The sequence below is a fragment of the Clinocottus analis genome, unplaced genomic scaffold (genome assembly GCF_023055335.1).
Source record: "Clinocottus analis isolate CAN_PGR_092001 unplaced genomic scaffold, fCliAna1.0.p SCAF_2, whole genome shotgun sequence".
In the NCBI taxonomy this organism is placed as follows: Eukaryota; Metazoa; Chordata; class Actinopteri; order Perciformes; family Cottidae; genus Clinocottus; species Clinocottus analis.
The window spans coordinates 23,975,962-23,994,574 of record NW_027175931.1 but is presented as its reverse complement, the minus strand read 5'-3'; the positions used below and the strand labels follow the sequence as shown (position 1 = coordinate 23,994,574).

At 46.8% G+C, this 18,613-nt stretch overlaps 3 protein-coding genes across 3 annotated transcripts; 1 reads left to right on the top strand and 2 right to left on the bottom strand.

Moving 5' to 3' along the window:
* Window positions 1–1,586: 1,586 nt before the first annotated feature.
* On the bottom strand, window positions 1,587–4,304 carry foxa3 (forkhead box A3). The gene is made up of 2 exons (XM_068585564.1): window positions 4,233–4,304; window positions 1,587–2,906 (listed from the first exon to the last, which is right to left on the bottom strand). The coding sequence occupies exons 1-2, from the start codon at window positions 4,302–4,304 to the stop codon at window positions 1,587–1,589; spliced, it is 1,392 nt and encodes a 463-aa protein (XP_068441665.1).
* A 5,173-nt stretch (window positions 4,305–9,477) lies between these two features.
* Window positions 9,478–13,546, bottom strand: irf2bp1 (interferon regulatory factor 2 binding protein 1). The gene is made up of 3 exons (XM_068585185.1): window positions 12,196–13,546; window positions 11,712–12,030; window positions 9,478–11,318 (listed from the first exon to the last, which is right to left on the bottom strand). Exons 1-2 carry the CDS (start codon window positions 13,215–13,217, stop codon window positions 11,751–11,753), a joined length of 1,302 nt encoding a protein of 433 aa, XP_068441286.1. The 5' UTR covers window positions 13,218–13,546; the 3' UTR covers window positions 9,478–11,318; window positions 11,712–11,750.
* On the top strand, window positions 12,943–16,761 carry polr1g (RNA polymerase I subunit G). The gene is made up of 3 exons (XM_068585186.1): window positions 12,943–13,848; window positions 14,193–14,334; window positions 15,130–16,761. Exons 1-3 carry the CDS (start codon window positions 13,764–13,766, stop codon window positions 15,923–15,925), a joined length of 1,023 nt encoding a protein of 340 aa, XP_068441287.1. The 5' UTR covers window positions 12,943–13,763; the 3' UTR covers window positions 15,926–16,761.
* Window positions 16,762–18,613: the final 1,852 nt, after the last annotated feature.

Here is an 18,613-nt window from a genome sequence, read left to right as displayed (position 1 = left end):
TTTATTTGAATATGTTTAAAGATTTACTACTCGGAAACAAAATAAGCTTAAAAATACACAGTTTTGTGTGTGCAGAATGTGTCGGCGACGCGGCCTTCGGCGTCGTCCTCGCCGACGACACACACTTCCTGTGTCGTCGTCGGCGTGAAAAGAAAAAACAAACCCATGTTTCTCCCCACATTTTTTGCCTTTTTAATAAGAAAAATGAAACATGAATTATTTAAATCACATTTACAACCAACAGAGAAAAACGACGACAAAACAACAACAATATATTATATCAGCACACTTTCAAAGTTTGAAAAGCAACGCAGCTTAAATAAGACAATTATCTTTAAGAAACTTAAAATATGTTCCACAAGAAGGAAACCGTGTGACCTGAACCTTCTGCGTCCGTCTCTGGACAACAATCCTTCAATAGATCGTCAACGCATTGATCTCCCAGCGGATCAGTAGTCATTTGAAGAAAAAGGCACTTTTTGGGATCGGTCACTTGACACCCGCTGACATCGTCACCCTGATCCCATTGAGCCGGTGGGGGGGGGGGGGGGGGCTAAGTATTGTTGTAACACACTCAAACGCACACACACTATCGGCCCACCTGGCCAACGGGAGCTCCATAGTGCAAAGTACTGTATGTAAATCCTCCCATAGTGCATCTCTCCTGCCCCTCCTCCTGTTTTTAGTAACTGACTGCCCCCCCCCCCCCCCCCTCTGGTTGTAATGCTCCTGTAACAAAAACATAAACACGACATGTATGATTTTTTTCTGTTGTTTTTTTAAAAACTAGTTTTTCCTACCACAGTTGCTTTCCCTCGCTCCTTCTGGCTTTAGTTTCCTCTGAGCTCAAAGCGAAGACAAAATGGCTTCTTTTTTGCTTTCCTTCTTCATATCGACCAAAAAAATAACAAATACAGACTTCAACCGGATGCCTGAACTCACAGATATGACGGACGTGGTGTGAAATGTTGTAACGCAAAAAGAAATGAAATAGAATAAAAGTCTCCCGCTGCAGTAACACCTGCCTGAAGCAGAAACCTCTTGAAACTGGTTGTAACTGGTCAACAGAGCGCTATACAAGATATATTAAAATGTATTCCCTTCATAAATAAATGCAAATGCGATTTTTTTCCTCCCCGTATTACCTCTATTTACATTTTGTACAAAGCCAATTTTCCCCAGAACAGAATTGTGCTCCTGTATTGACACACACACACAAACAAATACACACACACACACACACACACGCACACACACCAGTCGGACGTCTTCATTGAGACCTTTTCAGTCCTCCGTGTGACCAACCAGTCCACATGTTCTTCAGAGTTGGTCAAACAGAAAAACACCAAAAAAACCCCCTCTCCTTTGGTCCCCTCGAACACGGCGGCCATTTTAGATGTGAGTCTGTTCCGAGGCCTCTGGACGTGCGCCAGAGAGAGAGAGAGAGAGAGAAAGAGGAAGATAAAGAGAGCTGGTGTCCATTTTAGAAAAAGCAGTAAAAAAAAAGAAGAAAAGAAGTCTCCATCTTGGCTCACCTCAAGAAACAGGTGTGTGTGTGTGTGTAGGTGGGAGGGGGGGGGGGCACATTAGGAAGCATTGAGCACCGAGCGGCTGTACAGAGTTTGGTAGTAGGCGCCTGAGTCCATGGTGGCCGGCCCCGGGCTGTCGTAGATCTGCTTGGCCCCTACGGGGGAGCCGCTGGCGTAGCTGTTGTAGGCCATCACCTGGTCCTGGTAGGACTTGAGGTCCATCTTCTGCTCGTTGGACATGAGATTGGTGATGGAGAAGGGGTGGTTGAAGTTGTAGTGGGGGTCCAGGGACTTGAGGGGGTCGCCCTGTAGGTCCATGTGCTGCTGCATGGCGCTGGGCAGGAGGTGGGCGCCGCCCATTAGAGACTGGGAGTGGAGCAGCGGGCTGGAGGCGGCGGCGGCGGCCGACAGGGACAGGGAGGACGAGGCGGAGGAGGACGGAGGCAGGGAGGCGGGCGGGCTGTGGAGGTGCGAGGAGGACAGCGGCGGGCAGTCCAGCGGACCCAGTGAGTTCCGGGGGTGCGGCTGGTCGTCGGAGGAGCCCGGGTGGGAGTTGTCCGAGTGGGCGGAGTCGGCTCCCTCCGACCCCCCCGCCGGGCTGTGGTCCTGCGCCAGGTGATCCCCGCCGTGGCGCCCTTTCCCCGAGCCGCCCTCCTGGCTCTTGGCCGCCTTCTTCGCCAGCTTCTCCTCGATCTTGAAGCGCTTCTGGCGCCTCAGGTAGCAGCCGTTCTCGAACATGTTGCCCGACTGCGGGTGCAGGGTCCAGTAGGAGCCCTTGCCCGGCTTGTCCGGCGAGCGCGCCACCTTCACGAAGCAGTCGTTGAAGGAGAGCGAGTGGCGGATGGAGTTCTGCCAGCGCTGCTGGTTCTCGCGGTAGTAGGGGAACAGCTCCATGATCCACTGGTAGATCTCGTTCAGGGTGAGCATCTTGCTGCCGCTCTGCTGGATCGCCATGGTAATGAGGGAGATGTAGGAGTACGGCGGCTTGGCGTGGGTCAGGGAGCGCCGGTAGGGCTTCGGGGGCATCTCTTTGGGCGGGGCGCGGGTCAAGGGCGAGGCGGAGGAGTACCCCAGCTGGCTCATGGACTGGCCCATGTTCTGGTAGTGGGTCAGGGAGCCCAGGGAGCCCGGAGCAGAGGGGCCCAGCTGGGTCAGGGGGCCCGAGCCGAGGGACGAGGTCACCGGGGAGAGGGACATGTGGCCGGGCCCGGAGCCCATGGAGGCCAGGGGGGAGCTGCTGAGGCTGGAGCTCGGGTACGCCATGTTCATGCCCGCAGGCGAGGCGGTGGCCGGGTTCAGGTTGATGTAGCTGTTGATGGAGCCCATGGTGCCCATGGAGCCCAGACCAGAGTTCATGGTGCTGGGAGAGGAATACATCTGGAGGAAGAGAGGAACAACATCTGGTTATTCACGAGAAGAGGAAAAAACGTAGTTGGCTTTCACGCCACAACTATAAATATATATAATATATATTACGTTGAGAAAACAAATATAAGGAACTCTTCTCTTGGATCAGGCTGGTATTGATGCAGAAGAGTGGCTGCAGTGAACGTCTGAACGGCGCGACTCCTTATCAATGCACAATGAGGCTCTCAGTGCGCGCAGAGAGGACATGGATTTCACACGGCGATGTTAACCTGAAAAATGCGTAAAAAGCGCGTCATGGAGCCTCTCGCGCAGACCAGACGGCCTCCGCTGCTTCCGCAGAACAAAACACACAAGTCATCTGAATCTTCACTGTTTAAGCTCAACTTTTTTATTATTTAAAAAAAAAAATTGCATTAATTACTTTTCGTTTTTTGTTGAAGAGGAATCATTCCGTGTTATTTTCTTCTTCTTCTTGGTGAAATGTCTTGAGAAGATCCTTTTGGCCATGAGGGGAAAAGGATTTGATAAAGATTCTCCGGAGGCCGTGAAGGCATCGCGGCCCGCGCACTGATCTCAAGTTAAATATTATCCGACTCTTTAATTTCATCAGGTCGAGGTGACAACTGCAGCTGCTGATGGAATTAACTCTAATTGAATTAGTGAGGGGGGAGAAGGAGAAGAAGAAGGAGAAGAAGGAGGAGAAGGAGAAGAAACGTCTCGGGACATTTGCACCTGAATCGTCGCAACACTTCAGCGGCCGCGCGGACACAAAAATGAAAGTTTGTTGTTGAGCAAAACACTTTTAAAATGTCATCAAGTGAGCAACTAAGAACCGACATATTAATAATAATAATATGTATATTGAGTATTAATAAATAGATTCAATATATTTATCATTGTTGATGTTTAAAAAAAATAAACATTTTGAATCATATTTGAATAATTATATTATTGGGATTTAACCATCTATGCTCTGGTATTAATTCAGTTATATTTATATTTGATATATTTGACTGCAAAAATGCAACATGACCGTGATACTCAATCGTACTTTATTATACTCAACGGTATTCTAATTATTATGGTACGACTACAATATTCCCATAAGAGCTTAAGAAGTGAATGTAACATCTTTATTATGCATTATTTTATGATTTATCATCAAATTAGCATAACAGCTGGCTTTTTCCTGCACAAATAATCTTGTCTTTTCTATTTCACTGCCAAAAAAACCCTTTGACTTATAACTCAGAACACGAGTACATAAAACAACAGTGGTTTATTATTAATAATATACTTATTGCAGCTATCTGTATTTGGTGAGCGTGTCTTTACCTCGCTGGCCTCACTGTAGAAAGTATTCCACTCTGGTAGATCATGTGCTTCCATCTTCACGGAGCTCAACATCCCCGAGACAAGTCTTTGGAGGAGAAAGACGTGTCTATGAGCGGATTGTTGGAAAAAGATTTTTAAAAAAATAAAAAAAAATCCTTCGCAAAGTTGTTTGTGGTTTTTGAAAACCCTCCAAAAAACTTCAAAGGCAGAAAGTTGTCTCCCTTTCGCCAAAAAAGAGGGAGGATGTTTGTAGAGTAGAAAAAAGAGAACAAAACCGTAAACAAGATGTGACGCTCTGCTCCTGCGAATAGTAAAGTCAATATCTCTTATTTGTCAGTCGTCCATTGTTTCATAACCTTATTCTTGTTATCGCTCAGCAGATGTTGGCCCTCTCTCTCTCTCTCTCTCTCTCTCTCTCTCTCTCTCTCTCTCTCTCTCTCTCTCTCTCTCTCTCTCTCTCTCTCCTCCGGGGCCCTCGGGTGCAGCGTGCGTCAGGCGGAGGTGCAGGGCGCAAATACAGGAGCGGAACCTGGACGTCCTCCTCTTATAAGGTGCCGGCGGGTCCCGCCCCGCTCCTGACATCTGAATACCAGGAAGGGCCCCGGCGAAAAGGCCGATGTGGCCCCCTGGCGTGCTGTATATTGGCCGCCGGCTGCAACTGAGGCCACCCGGACGAACGACGGGTCAGTAATCCTCCAGCAGAGTATTTCTACATGTTTTATTATTTCCGTTGAGCAGTGGCGTAAAGGTCGAAAATGCTTCAAAGTGGAATATCGAACCGGATTTGAATAAATGCGCCTGTTTTATGAATATATGTTAAATAAAGAGCCCAACAAAATGCAATCACGTCTCCTCCTTTGAACCGAACACGTTCAAAAGGTTTTTTTTAAATTATTATTATTCATTTTTATTTTTACCATAAATGGCTTCACTTTTTTTCTGCAGCGTTTGGAGACATAATATTTTCGGAGATATGTATTTATACCACGTTATCATCGACAGCATATTTTATTTTGCACAAACAGAACAAGAACAAGATCAATATGTCGAGATACGTTGAGTTGGGAATCCCTTTTGTGACACGTGTGTGTGTTTGTGTGTGTGTGTGTGTGTGTGTGAACGTTGTCTCTGGAACCTATATAGTTCTCCATTAACGTATCTGGTCACATAAAGGTTAAATTAATAAATAAAATGAATTCCAGATTTCTGGTCGTCAGATATATCTCCTGATCGTAAAAAATAAAGACAGAATTTGACTAAACATTTGAATATCAAAAGAAGAATATCAGACCATCATAGATCCTAATCTACCCCCCGCCATTCACACACACGCACACGCACACACACACACACACACACACACACACACACACACACACACACACACACACACCCTTCTGATTCCAGCATGTGAACTCTTGCCTCTCGTGCAGTCGCACCAGAAGGAGTCACCACCACGTGCGCAGTTCGTGCGTAAACGTGGCTCCTCGGCTGAACGCTGAGGATTTATTTTTGTATTTTATGTTTGAACGTTATCCTCCAAAAGAGGCATTCGCGACCCGCCGCCGCGGAGCCACACAATACATGATGACATCCCGGTGTGGACGCAGGGCTCCTGTGTTGAGGGGAATACACATCGGCCTCGCTGCAGACGGAGGCCCGTGAATGTCAATGCCTCTGCCTAATGGCCGGTCAATGGAGATGTAATTGACGCGCAGGCGGGAGGTCGACGGGATTAGAACTGTGAGAAAAAAGCCTGAGGAAATAAGGAATAACAAGAAGGCGCAGAGAGCGCGCGGATGCAGCGAAACGAGACCTCTCGACGCGTTACGTCTGCTAAACTCTGCGTGGCCTTCACGGACACTTGCGCGGATGGTCGTATCCCTCCAGCAGGGTGACGGGTCGGGTCGTGTTTCCGCTCCCTGTGGTCGACTCCTGTAAACACGCGTCAGTCAGTTCATCACCTGTGAAGACGCGGCGATGATCGCCTGTTGGCAAAGCTGTCAGATCGATTAACACGCGAAGCGAGCGTCACACCTCGGCGTCTGTAATGATGTCATTAAGCCCCACACAGGTGGGCCTCCCATCTGCACCGTGATATCTGCAGCAGCAGAAGAAGAAACAACGAACACAGATTACAACGGGGACCTCCCGTTTAGAATCATAACAATGATCATAAACAAGGATGAAATTTACAAATTACGACTCTCGGACGTCACTTTAACAGGATCTTTAGATGTGTTGTTGCCTTCAGGTTGCATTGGGACATCTGAGACCTTCATTTTCCAGCTCAGCATCACATTCATGTGCTAAATCCCAACGGTTTGGGTGGATATTCCGCGCCATCTGCGCGTGTTTCTTCTGAAACCCAGAGAGTTATTTCTCTTTAAACCACGTTTATTTATTTCAACCCTGCCTTTAAGCGCCTGTGGTTGGATTTTAATGCTCTTTCAAGCCCCCAACACACATTTGGCCATCTCCTCTCTCTGCGGGCCGCTTCTCATCCCAATGGGCCCTCCATCGCCCATTAACACCTCTATAATTGGTTTAACAATAGCCGACACTAATGGAGGAAACGGCACATCGGCCTAGCAGGAGCGCGGCGGCCGGGCGGTGGGGGTGGAAATAATCAAACGCGCCCTCCCTCTCTTCTTCTTCTTCTTCTTCTTCTTCTTCTTCTTCTTCTTCTTCTTCTTCTTCTTCTTCTTCTTCTTCTTCTTCTTCTTCTTCTTCTTCTTCTTCTTCTTCTTCTTCTTCTTCTTCTTCTTCTTCTTCTTCTTCTTCTTCTTCTTCTTCTTCTTCTTCTTCTTCTTCTTCTTCTTCTTCTTCTTCTTCTTCTTCTTCTTCTTCTTCTTCTTCTTCGTCTCCTTCTTCTTCTTCTCCTTCTTCTTCTTCTTTACAACGAAAATTAGCAGCGTCGTCTCTTCACCAGAGCTGCTTCTCGCCTGGACTCCAGACGAGAAGCAGCGGCCGCTGCAGGAGGCCTTCACAGAAACCTGAGATCAAGTCGGACAGTTTTCAGCTGCCTTCAAAGTATTAACAGGAAGTTACGGAATAAAATACTTCCTGTTAGTTCCGATATGTAGTCTACTTGTAGTTTTCAGTTCACGTTTGAATTTATTCATATGTAATTATAAATATACCTTCATGAAGAAATGTGTGCTGCTGCATCCTTTGTTGTTTTTATGTCTACATGTGAAATACATTACTACTGGTTTTGATGTGTTATACAAATTATCTAAAGATGCTTATCTATTTGTATATATCTGCCAGCCCTGCTCTTCTTTTATTACGATACGATTTTAATACGATTTTGTATTATTAACCACACAACATATGTTTTTAGATTAAACCTGAGACTAATAGTCAACAATCGAGTGTTAAGTATTACAACTACACGTAAAATAAGGATTTTCTACAACACGTGGTGTTTGCTGTCAAATCCAAGAGCCAATCAGCTCTCTGATGTGGCGGCAGCCAGGCGTTTCCCATCATGCACTGGGCCAGCCAGGCGGTGGAGAGCTGCGGCAGCGCCTGGCTCTGAAATCGACGGCCGCCTTGCTCTCGAGAGAGTATGGTTGATCACGTGTGCGTGACGTCAGAGCAAGCCGGACACAAATCTAACCGGCATGCATTGCGCGTCGATCGCCGGCGATCGATTCTGCGCAGAACTGGCTGATCTCGAACGAGCCTATTGATGAACTCTTATTCTTCAGATTGAGGTCAAAAGCCCCACAGCGCCATCTGGTGGCCGCTGGAGCAGCGCTCCGACTAAATGAAATGCAACAAGTAGATAAACAGTTTTAGTGTTTAAACATAACGATTCTGTAGAACTGTTTTATTCCACAAACCAATGTTTAATCAACATGAAACCATTCAAGCTGCAGACGGCAGGAACAGAAATATGTCCAGAAAAAAATGTTAATGACAGTGTGTTTGTCCTACATATACAAATGTTAACAGGGAGGCAATCACTAAACTCTCTGCACTCATCGTGAGATGATGGTTTGTGGAAGAGATATGACTATGACCTTGAATCAGGAGGGAGGAAGAGGAGGAGCATCTTCATCCCATACGGTTCTTATCACCACTGTGTTCTGTCATATTTGTTTGTTTTTCTCTTCCTGGGTATCCTACAGCGCTGTGTGGTCTCCATCACCCTCCACCAGCTTCTGATTAAGATTAAGATTTGATTTCTGCCTCTAAAAGAAATGCATGTTTTTAACCTTGTTTGAAACAGCTGCTTTACGAGAGAACATTGTACTAGAACTAATTTAGAGCGCAACAAAATGCAGAACTTTTTGCGCCATGTCGTGTGTGTATTGGCATGGAAAATAAATGAAATGTATATTGACTGAACAAAAATAGTCTGAATCAGTGCCAAAATATGTAATTTAAGTGTTCCTATAGGAACAGCTGCTGTTATCAGGTAATAAAATGAAATGACACAATCAATACTTCTGTTAGAAGACCTGGGTTCTATATTCAGAGCATTTATATGATTTATTCTCACGGGTTAAACTCAAAGAGCAGGGAACAAAATAAACAAACGAGAAAACAAGCGCACGCTTACATTTATTCACGCTTTCTGTTTCGGACATGGCGCTGCAATAAGACCCGACAGATCTAAAAGGTAGAAGAAAAGGAGAGGCGACCGCGAGGAGACGACTTTAAGGCTCCAGATGAAAGCAGCAGCCGTCCGCTGGGCGACTGATAGGAACGCCTTCAGGTGAATCATTGACTGGACCATGAGGGGAAAAGAAAAACAAAGCCGCTGCGCTGCTGCTTCCCCTGAGGTTCCAGACACACTGACGGTAAACGCTTTGAAAAGGCACTTAACGAGGGAATTGCATGCGTCAGTGCATATTAAACTGAAACTTCACTTCTTCAAAGACATTTCTGCACAACAGACCTGATCTGTGGGATATTCTCTCAATGTAGAAAGCCTAGTTAAGTATTTGTTGCAAACGATAAGACCTTTATGAGATAGATAGAGATATATATATATATATATATATATATATATATATTGTATATATGTGTTTCCCTCATAACACATTTACATCCAGAAAGTTACCTTTGGTTTGTCTGCTTCTGTACCGACGCTGCGAGGGAAAGGCGACACGCTCTTGACGACGATACATATCACGATAAAGCAGGTTTACTGGTAGTTCAATAAATACATAAACTGTGAAATGAGCACATGGTTTTGGACTTTAAATACTTAACAAATGAAAAGCACGGATTATTTTCTTATTTAATGGAAAACCTTAGTGCAAAATAATCAATGATTTTTTTTTTTTGGGCAATTTGAGTCAGTTCGTGCTCGTCATCGTCAGTGAAGACGAGGCGATACGGCGTCTCACGATCTCTCGTCACGACAGGGTTCCACTCACAGAAAATAATCAGGTTGAATTATCGCCCAGCCCTAAACGCTGCACAGAGAGAGAATCCACCCCAAAAAGTGACTCCATTTGTTGTCATGCTGTTTTGTTTTTTTCCAATTTAGGAGCATTGCGTCCCTGCAAAGTCTTCCATCAGAAGCACGGTATGCATGCTCGTCAGACCGTCAGGTTGTTTGTTCGAATCAATTTGATTAATAATTTCACCATCGGCAATGCTTAGGATTTGAGAACGTAAAAAATAGGCTTTTAAATAGTTTCCACTCTACATAAGTGTCTTGTCTCTACTTTTGGGAGGAACTAATTAATAAACAACATTCTGCTCATGGGTGGATTCTCCCTTCAAAAATAAGTAAAAGTTTTAGGAAATGATACACAAGCACGCATTCCAAACGTTGCATATAATATGACTAAGGATTGCACATACTATCATATACAGTATATAACATTTGACATTCTAGTATAAAATATAGTCCTAGGCCTATCAATAGATATCTTTTCATATACATTCGGGGTATAAAGCGTAGGCTGGACCTCGTATGAAAGCTACATTTAAATACAGAAAACACAATCTGGCCAAAGCTTATAAGGTTGATTCTACACACTGAGTCAAAGTCAGCTTCATTTAAAGCTGATTTAAAAAAAACAAATGCAGGGACACAGAGAAACGTCATGACTGGCATTCTGTCCTCGTCTCAAGTCGGCTGCATGTTCAGTTTTAAAGATTTGATTTTGTTTCATTTGAACAACTAGAACAAAATCTGATTGTGCACCGAAAGACAGATTCAGTCACGCAACAATACAAAATACATTTTAAATTTAAGGTACACTTTGTCACGATGACGATCAGTTCTTGTTATAAACTGCATTTGTAAAAGCGTAAATATTTCATAAAGACCCAGCAATGGCACGGCAAGTTCCAACTTGTTGGGACTCGGAGCCGCCTGCATTTTGTCCAAAGCAGTCTGACCTTTCACCTTTTGTTGCTCATCAACAAGAGAGATACGGAACAACCGGGGGCCTCCGGTTTGAGTATTTCAACATTTGTGTTGGATTTGTAAAACCAAGATTTTGTGCTTTCACAATAATGAGTGTACATTAGACACTGAACCGTGGCGACTTTCTTTGAGTTCGAGAGGATTCATTTAAAACAATAACTATAACTAAATGAGGTCCGCTAACGAGCAACTTTGCTAGCCACCTTTAACGATCTAACACACTGGAGGCCAATTAGAGAAAAAGAGAGGTTTCAGGAGTCCTGTTGGCTCTGGTTGTTTCTTAATTAAGGTGCATGTTTGAGTTGGGGTGTGAATATGTATTTCATGTGATATATTTATGTAGAAAAGTGAGACCGTCTGCATGTTGCTTAAGCCTGTGTGTCTCCAGCTGTTAACAGTAGCTAGCCTGCACTGCTAATGCGGGCAGGGTCTACGGGACACTACTGACTCAACAAAAAGTTGCCACTGTTCAGCTGTTGACTGGCCCTGAATATCTGACTCACACTGGACATCATAAAAAGGCAATTTGAGGTCTGATGAATGTTGATCAAATTTGGCGGTGCGAGCAGTTGGACTCGAGACCTTTTGTAACGGAGCTTTTCTGCGCTGTGGGTCGCCGTGTTGCTTCTCTTCTGGGTCTCGCAGACCTCCATTTGGGACGTCCCCCACTGATTTGCGATGCGACTCTGGAGCGACAAAAAAAAAGCAAACACAAAATGAAGCAGGGCAAACATGCAACCCAATCAGAGCTGTGTGGTACATATAGTTACAACAGATAGACTGATAAGCATTTGTGTATCCCTCATGCCTCTCTGAATCTCATCCATTTCCCTAATATTAAAACATTTTATGTTGTTAAAAAGCCTGGACGATGAATACAAATCACGGTAAATTTGAGACTGTATAAATCAGGACATTCCTATAAATAACAAAATAATGTAACTGCCTATTCAATTGTATTTAAAATAATATATTAACAAACATCCACATTTAGAACCTGACGCCGTTGTCAGAGAGGATGGACAAAAAAATCTATCAAACGCAGATGCCGTTAACTGCCACATGGCAAAAGAACCTGCCTGTATTGGGTCCTGGTTTGGTTTCCACAGAAACCATCATCACGTCTCTCTCTCCTTCTTGACGGTGACGTCTCCACTGGCAGCGGCTCCGGCAGCACTTCCGGCGGCGGCCCCGGCTCCGTTCCCAGCTCCGGGTGCAGCAGCGGAAGCGGCTCCTGCTCCAGCAGTGCCCAGAATGGTGGAGACCTCCCCTTGCATGAAGGCCCAAGGGGGGCTGTTGGGAGAGACGTCCAACGGACAGCGATCCCCGCTGGGGCAGTACACCTCCCCATCGCCCCGCCGGCCCTGAATGTACACTCTGGTGCAGGGGAAGCAGAACCTAAATACAGGGGAAGGTAGAGAGACACATTAACATGAGGAACAACTCATGATGAGCATAGTAATAACAAATTATTTAAAAGCCCCAAAACAAAGCACTTTCTCTACAGAAATATACAATTGAAAATTAGGTTACGAGACAAAAAAAATTGCAAACAAAACAAACCTATGCCCTGGCACGGATGGACACTGGACAAAGTGTGTGTCCTCCAGCCTCTCGTGGCACAAGGTGCAGGACAGAGTGTTGACAGTTGAATGGGTGTTGCTGGCAGATGCTGATCCCAGCTCAGAGGCCCCACTGTGGGGCAACGCCGCAGCTGTTGTGGCCGCCTCTGCTGAGGTGCTGGATCCCAGGGGCTCCCCTCCGGACCTCGAGGTGAGGGGCCGCGGCTGCCTGGCCGGAGACGAGGCTGGCTTGGGACTAGTCTGGCTCACACCTCCAGCCAGGGTCGAGGACGATGCAGGCATGCCTGCTGCACTCTTGCTGGTGCTGCCGCCAGACACGGCCGTGTGCATCTGGGTCTGCATCTTGGCCTGGTTCTGGGACGAATTGAGCTCTCGTTCCAGCTCCGGAGTGATGAAAGGGGCGATACCCATCCCTATCCCCAGGTGCCTGCGGCTCATCTCGGCCAGCACCGGGGCGGGGAAGATCATGGGGCTGCTCATGGGGGCTGTCCTGGCGGTCAGGCCCGCCGGCATGCCCGCAAGCAGCCCATGGGGAATCCCCGCAATGTTCTGATTTACCAGACTAGGAGGGATGGCAGCCCCCAGCATGGGTCTCCGGCTGCCGCTGGGGCTCTGACGGTTCACCTCTTGAGGCGGCTGACCGTCACGGTGCAGCCCGTTGGGCGGCACGCGGATAGCGGACACGGCGCCCTCTCCTCTTCCCCCCCTCTCGAAGCGGTCCACGTGCGGCCGTCCCCCGTCCCCGGCACCGTCTCCTCTGCCAGACGTGCCGTGTTTATTGGGCAAGGGACCAGGTGACCTGACGTTCCCGTCCTGCATCCCGTGAATCCGTTTCAGCTGTCGGGCGCTCGCTATCAGGAACTCGATCTGATTCGCTCCCTCGTAGTTGACGCAGCCACGACACACCACTTCGCTGAAGTCCCACACCACAGTCCACGGCATCTTCGGCAGGTCGCACAGGTAGCACCACTGGCGCCTGGAGGAGGAGGAGGGAGACGACATGGCTGGCCGGCTGGCGAGCTAAGCTGACGGGGTCCGACTAGCCAGCTAGCTCGCTGACGTGCTAGCACCCGTTAGCTCGGTAAACCTACTTCGCGTTGACAGGTGCGCTCCCGCTCTTCGTTTCCGGATAACTACTTTAACGGACTTTGAGCCGCTTTAAAACAATATTACACATCCTACGGTTATGAAAGTAAATTCCACTTTTAGGTCGCTTTTGCTCCTTTTTGTTCATATGTTTGTTTTGTTTACCCACTTCGGCCTGCTCTTGACTGCTGTCAACTGCTTCACCCACCGACGGACGTTGGGGCGTTACGTAACCTTGTGAGGTGCATTCTGGGAGATTGAGTTTCCTCACCCTGTTTCGTCTGCGCGAACCAACTCATCCTGTCTGGTGTCGGAACTACAACTAAAACCGACACGGAAGTGAGGTCATTAAAGGTCAGAGTTCGTTCGGCGTCAACACGTGTACGTCCACCTCAGCCATGCATTTTGAGGTGGAAAACGTCTAATTTCAGCGGCTTGGGGTTAATTTGAAAACATAACAAAATGCCTCGATCGATGTCATCTTCGTCGAGCGAAGATGAAGAGGACGACCATACGACAAAAGCACCTGTAACGCCCAAAAAACCCGGTAAGTGCTCGCGCAGTTTTCTTTTGCTCAACGATAGTGTTGTTTGGCAGTTTCACTCATTCACATAGAAAGCAAACTCGTAAATACACAGAACAGTAGCCTGTGACATGCTGACCCACAGATTGTTAGAGTTAACGTAATGTTGAAATATAACAAATACAACCGTCTATTTAAAGTCTATTTTTATTTAGCTACTACTGCTCTGCAACTGTCAAAGCCTTGGCTGTTTGTCTTCCAATATTTAAGCTAACGAGAGAGGGCTCTTCATTGTGCATGCATATGTATCTCCTGCTCTGTGTCATTTCATTCACGGCATAATACATGCGTGGCGTTTGGACCCACAGATAAGACCCCCACGTACCAGAGTCCCGCAGACTTCGTGTCTTTCCGCCACGCGCCCTGCAGCGGCACTCTCGCGAGGAGCCTGAGGGAGGACGACACTGAGCTGTGGCTCATCAAAGCTCCTGCCAACTTCAACCCAGAATGGTGTGTACGATCCACAGTGCTCCTCTGCGTCCAAATAATCTCTCAAGCAGAACCACGAACCAGTTTTGGTGTCATGGCAAAGATTGAACTAGTGGAAAAACAAATAAAGAATCTTTGTGGACCACTGCGGTAATCATGCCAATAAATTAAAGTGAGGCTTTAATGTTTAATGAACAGCAACAACTGTTGATACAAAAGTTACAACAACAATACATGGTAACTCTTAAGCAACGGATGTGTACATAACACATATTCATTATCAATTAAATGTGGGCTATTGTGAACTGATGTTAGCTATCATAAGGTGCAGGTCATATCACACAAAGTACAATTCAGTTTTTTCAATGGATGGAATATAATATTAAAGACAATAAAAGCAGTAGCAGTAATATAAATGTGACTAATATTAATACAAATAGTCGTAGTGGTGGTGATGGGTGTCCAGATGAAACATGGTGACTCAAGAAAGCACAAAGACTCTGCGGCTGCTGGCAACGCAAAGTGCATTACACATTACACAAGATACAAGTTGCGGAAGAACCTTAAAAACAATAAAAAGAGCTAACCAATGCATTTGATTTAAAAAGAAAACTAATAAAACACAAGAATAAACGGTCGTAGCTTTGATTTGAAAGTAGTTTTTGCTCCTCTGGGAATTAGTTCCACATTTGAGCAGCGCAGAGGCTGAAGTTAAATTCACCGTGTTTAGCTTTCTGAAGCGTCAGAGAGTTCCTTTTAAAAAAAAAGGTGTAGTTTGGTGTAAACGTTGACCTCTACTCCCCTCCCTGCCTCCAGCTTCAGCGGCATCAAGCTGCCTCTCTCTGGTCTCCAGACCCTGAAGGTTCCCAGGGCTGCAGGCGGAGACAAGACCGTGAGCGGCCAGCAGATGTACAGCATCCTGGCGTCGCCTCACGGCACCTCGGGGCTCCACCTGCTCACCAGTGAGGGCCGGTCGTCAGGTGACGTGGTTTTCGGCCCGGCTTTTTCGGGCCTGTTGAACGTGTGCGAGAGCTACGGGGACAGCGGCGCCAACCACGCCCCTCAGGTCATCCCCGCCGCCCTGCCGCCCTCCATACCGCCGGGCCTGAAGCAGCGCTTCCACCCGTTCGGCAGCAAGACCCCCACGCTGACCAGCGTGGCGGAGAGCGAAGCGGACGGAGCCGCCCTAGGGCCCTCGTCCGCGACCCTCCGCCCGCTGGTCGTCAAGCGGTTCGTTGAGGAAACTTGGCAGGACGAGGATGAGAGTAAAAGAAAGAAGAAGAAAAAGAAAGAAAAGCGGATTAAGACGGAGCAACTGGAGGAGGTTGAGGTGAAAATGGAACCTGCCACTGAAATTCAGGAGGATGAGATGATGGGGATCCCCTTCCAGGAGGGCGACGCTTCAGAGGAGACGAGGAAAAAGAGGAAGAAAAAGAAGGACCGCGCGCGGGAGGAAGTGGAGGAGGGCGTAGAGCCCAGCGTGACGGTAAAGGAAGAGGAGGATGAGGTCGCGGTGAAATGCGAAGCGGTCGACGATTCGTACGGCGACGTCGTGGAGGGCTCTGGAAGGAGGAAGAAAAAGAAGAAGAAAAGCAAAACTGGCGACGACTAGTCCCGTCGTTTGTTTATCCTGCGCCTCACGGGAGCAATCTTCTACCACTGGTTTACTAATGCAGGGCTTGCTTTGGCACGGACATCGCTTTTCAGAAAGGGAAAAAAAACAAAACACATCCTGAATCAATTGAGCAGGGGATCCATCCCAACGTCTTCAAGGGCCAACGTTCCTCTCGTTTCACATTGGAGAGTGACGGCTTTACGCACAAAGAATGTGCGCAGCCGCAGCGGTGTACGAGTCAGTCGGAGGGGGAACTCCTGCGTCGTCCGCCAGCGCTTGTCAAGTCGCGTTAGGTTTGGCGGGATGACGCTCGCACACCGCGTCCGCAAACACACGGCCGAGTCACCGCAGAGTCGCTGGTTTGGCGGCAGGTCCAGTAAAAAGCGAGCTGAAGACAGTGTCACGTCATGTTTAGATGCATCTTTTTTATTTTTTTGTAAGGATCGGAGTCACATGTCTTGGATAACACATGTTTCAAAATAAACTCCAAAAAAAAAATGAAATGAAAGAAATGTGTTTGTGTTTTTCCGCCCGTGGCTTGATTGAGCCGTGATGTCATCCAGAAGGAATGGAACCAGCACCCGCGTTGTAAACTCCAGAATGAAGCTTTTGAACTGTGCAACAATAGGAAAGGGCCCAATGTACCGATCTGTTGTTTTCTCATGGTTTGGTGTTTTTGATGATAGGTTTGCATTCATTAAACTCTAGAAATCTGTTCTGTGGGCAGATGTTTAAGTTTGCCAACAATATTTTCTTTATGAAAAGTGAGACGTAGTTCATTCGACAATGCACTTTATTGTAAAATTAAGTTGCTTATTAAATATCTCCCTTTCTCTCTGAACTCAGAAGTATGAAATGTTTGAGAATTTGCTGAAATTGTGCTTTTTAGTTGCACACCAAATCCTCTGAAGTGCTTTAAATAGGTCCGGCCCTGAGCTTCATGATGGACTTCATGATCCGTTCAGTGGCTTTTTTAACCCTGCCATGACTGGAGGAAGCGCTCTGTGGCTCCAACATGCCCAAAGTCTTATTTGAATAAGACTGCATGTCTGTACAAAACACTGGCATCAGAACCCCTGCAGGTTGATGCCAAGTCCGTAAATCTCTGCATGTCTGCCGCCAGCCGAACTTCCTCTCCAACCCAGTGAAATGAGCAGCATCCACAGACAGATGGCGCCACACTCCTGCGCGTGTCCCGCGTGGCGCGGCCTGCCTTTTTTCCTCAGATAGACATCCGAGCTTATTATTTACATGCTGGCTTTTCTTTTCACTAACACAGATCTTCTGTTACTCTCCACGCGCACACACAAAAAAAAAGGATTTATGAATTCCCCAGTTTATTTTCTCCCCAGACGGCAGCAAATCATGAGCGCTCAGTGACACTCGGGTGAAAAATGTCCAATCTGGGCTCTGCATCCTCTCCCCCCCCCCTGCTCTGCACCGGCGTATGGTCCTGCTTCTTAATGAGCTCCGGCACCTCTGGTGCTATCTCACCATCTGTAGTAACCCTCTGCACACGCTGCAGGGCTTTATTGATCCAGCCTCATGTGTGCATTCACATTTTATTACTCCTTCCAAAGGGGTCAACTGGACACAGAATCAACCAAACCATTATGAAGAGTTAAAAGAATAATCAAACCAGTCGACACCAAGGATGATCTTTTGAAGTAGTTTTCTTCCCGCTGGCCTGGACTTGTCCTCCTGGTGTTTTTTGGTTCGGCAGGCGGCACGTTGAAGCTACAGATGTTGGATCAAGCGGTTTTCCCTGCGAGTCACATCTGTAGCCAGATTTCTGCATCTCCTCACAGGCGAATGTGTGCGTGACCGTCTGGGTTTCAGACACCAGAGTCCGTGGGTTTGAGTGCATGGGTGCATATGTAAATTAAGGAGGGAGAGAGATACTTCCTTCCAACAAAACAAACCTGTATTATTTTAGACTGTGCTAGTCACTTCATTGTAAACCAGTAGGAACAAATACAAACTGAAAGCACCCTTTTTTTATAGTTTAAACTATTGACTATAGCATTCCTCTCTTCGTGGGATTTCCTTTGGTTTACAGTTTTGAATGATTCACATCTGCACAAAGAAACTTAAACAAACACCACGTTTATCTTGAATCCATGAAAAATTCCTATTACTTTAGGCGAAATGCTGGAGCTCCGTACAGAGTGAGACACCTGTTTTCACATCTGTCTGTCAAGCCAACACCCAAAGCATGTCTCTTTGAGTCACTTTACCTCCTTAATGGGGTGTTAATCTTCATAATTATCCTGTTTCGATACGGTTCGTCCCGTCGTGTTGAAGAGTGACGCGAAGCCCAGACACATATTAGTCAAATGTGGCTATCAAGCTTGTATAAGTGAAGATATAAAGATGTATTGCTTCACTATTTATTAACACTGGCCCAATCTTCTTCTCTACTTTAAGGTATCCTTCATCGCCACCTGCTGGAGTGAGCGTTTGGAGTCTTTGTGCGTCCTCGTGTGGACGGAGATGTTTCATAACTCAAAGGTTACGACAGAGGAGAATATCTGTATCCTCCGACCCGACCCAGAGTCAAAATGTCATCCTCGGCAAACAAACAGCTTTTATTTCTGACCTGCTCATCCGACCAGCAACTTTAGCCTTGACCTCCATCAGTGGTTCTCAACCTGTGGGGCGCGTCCCTCTAGTGGGGTGCAGAGG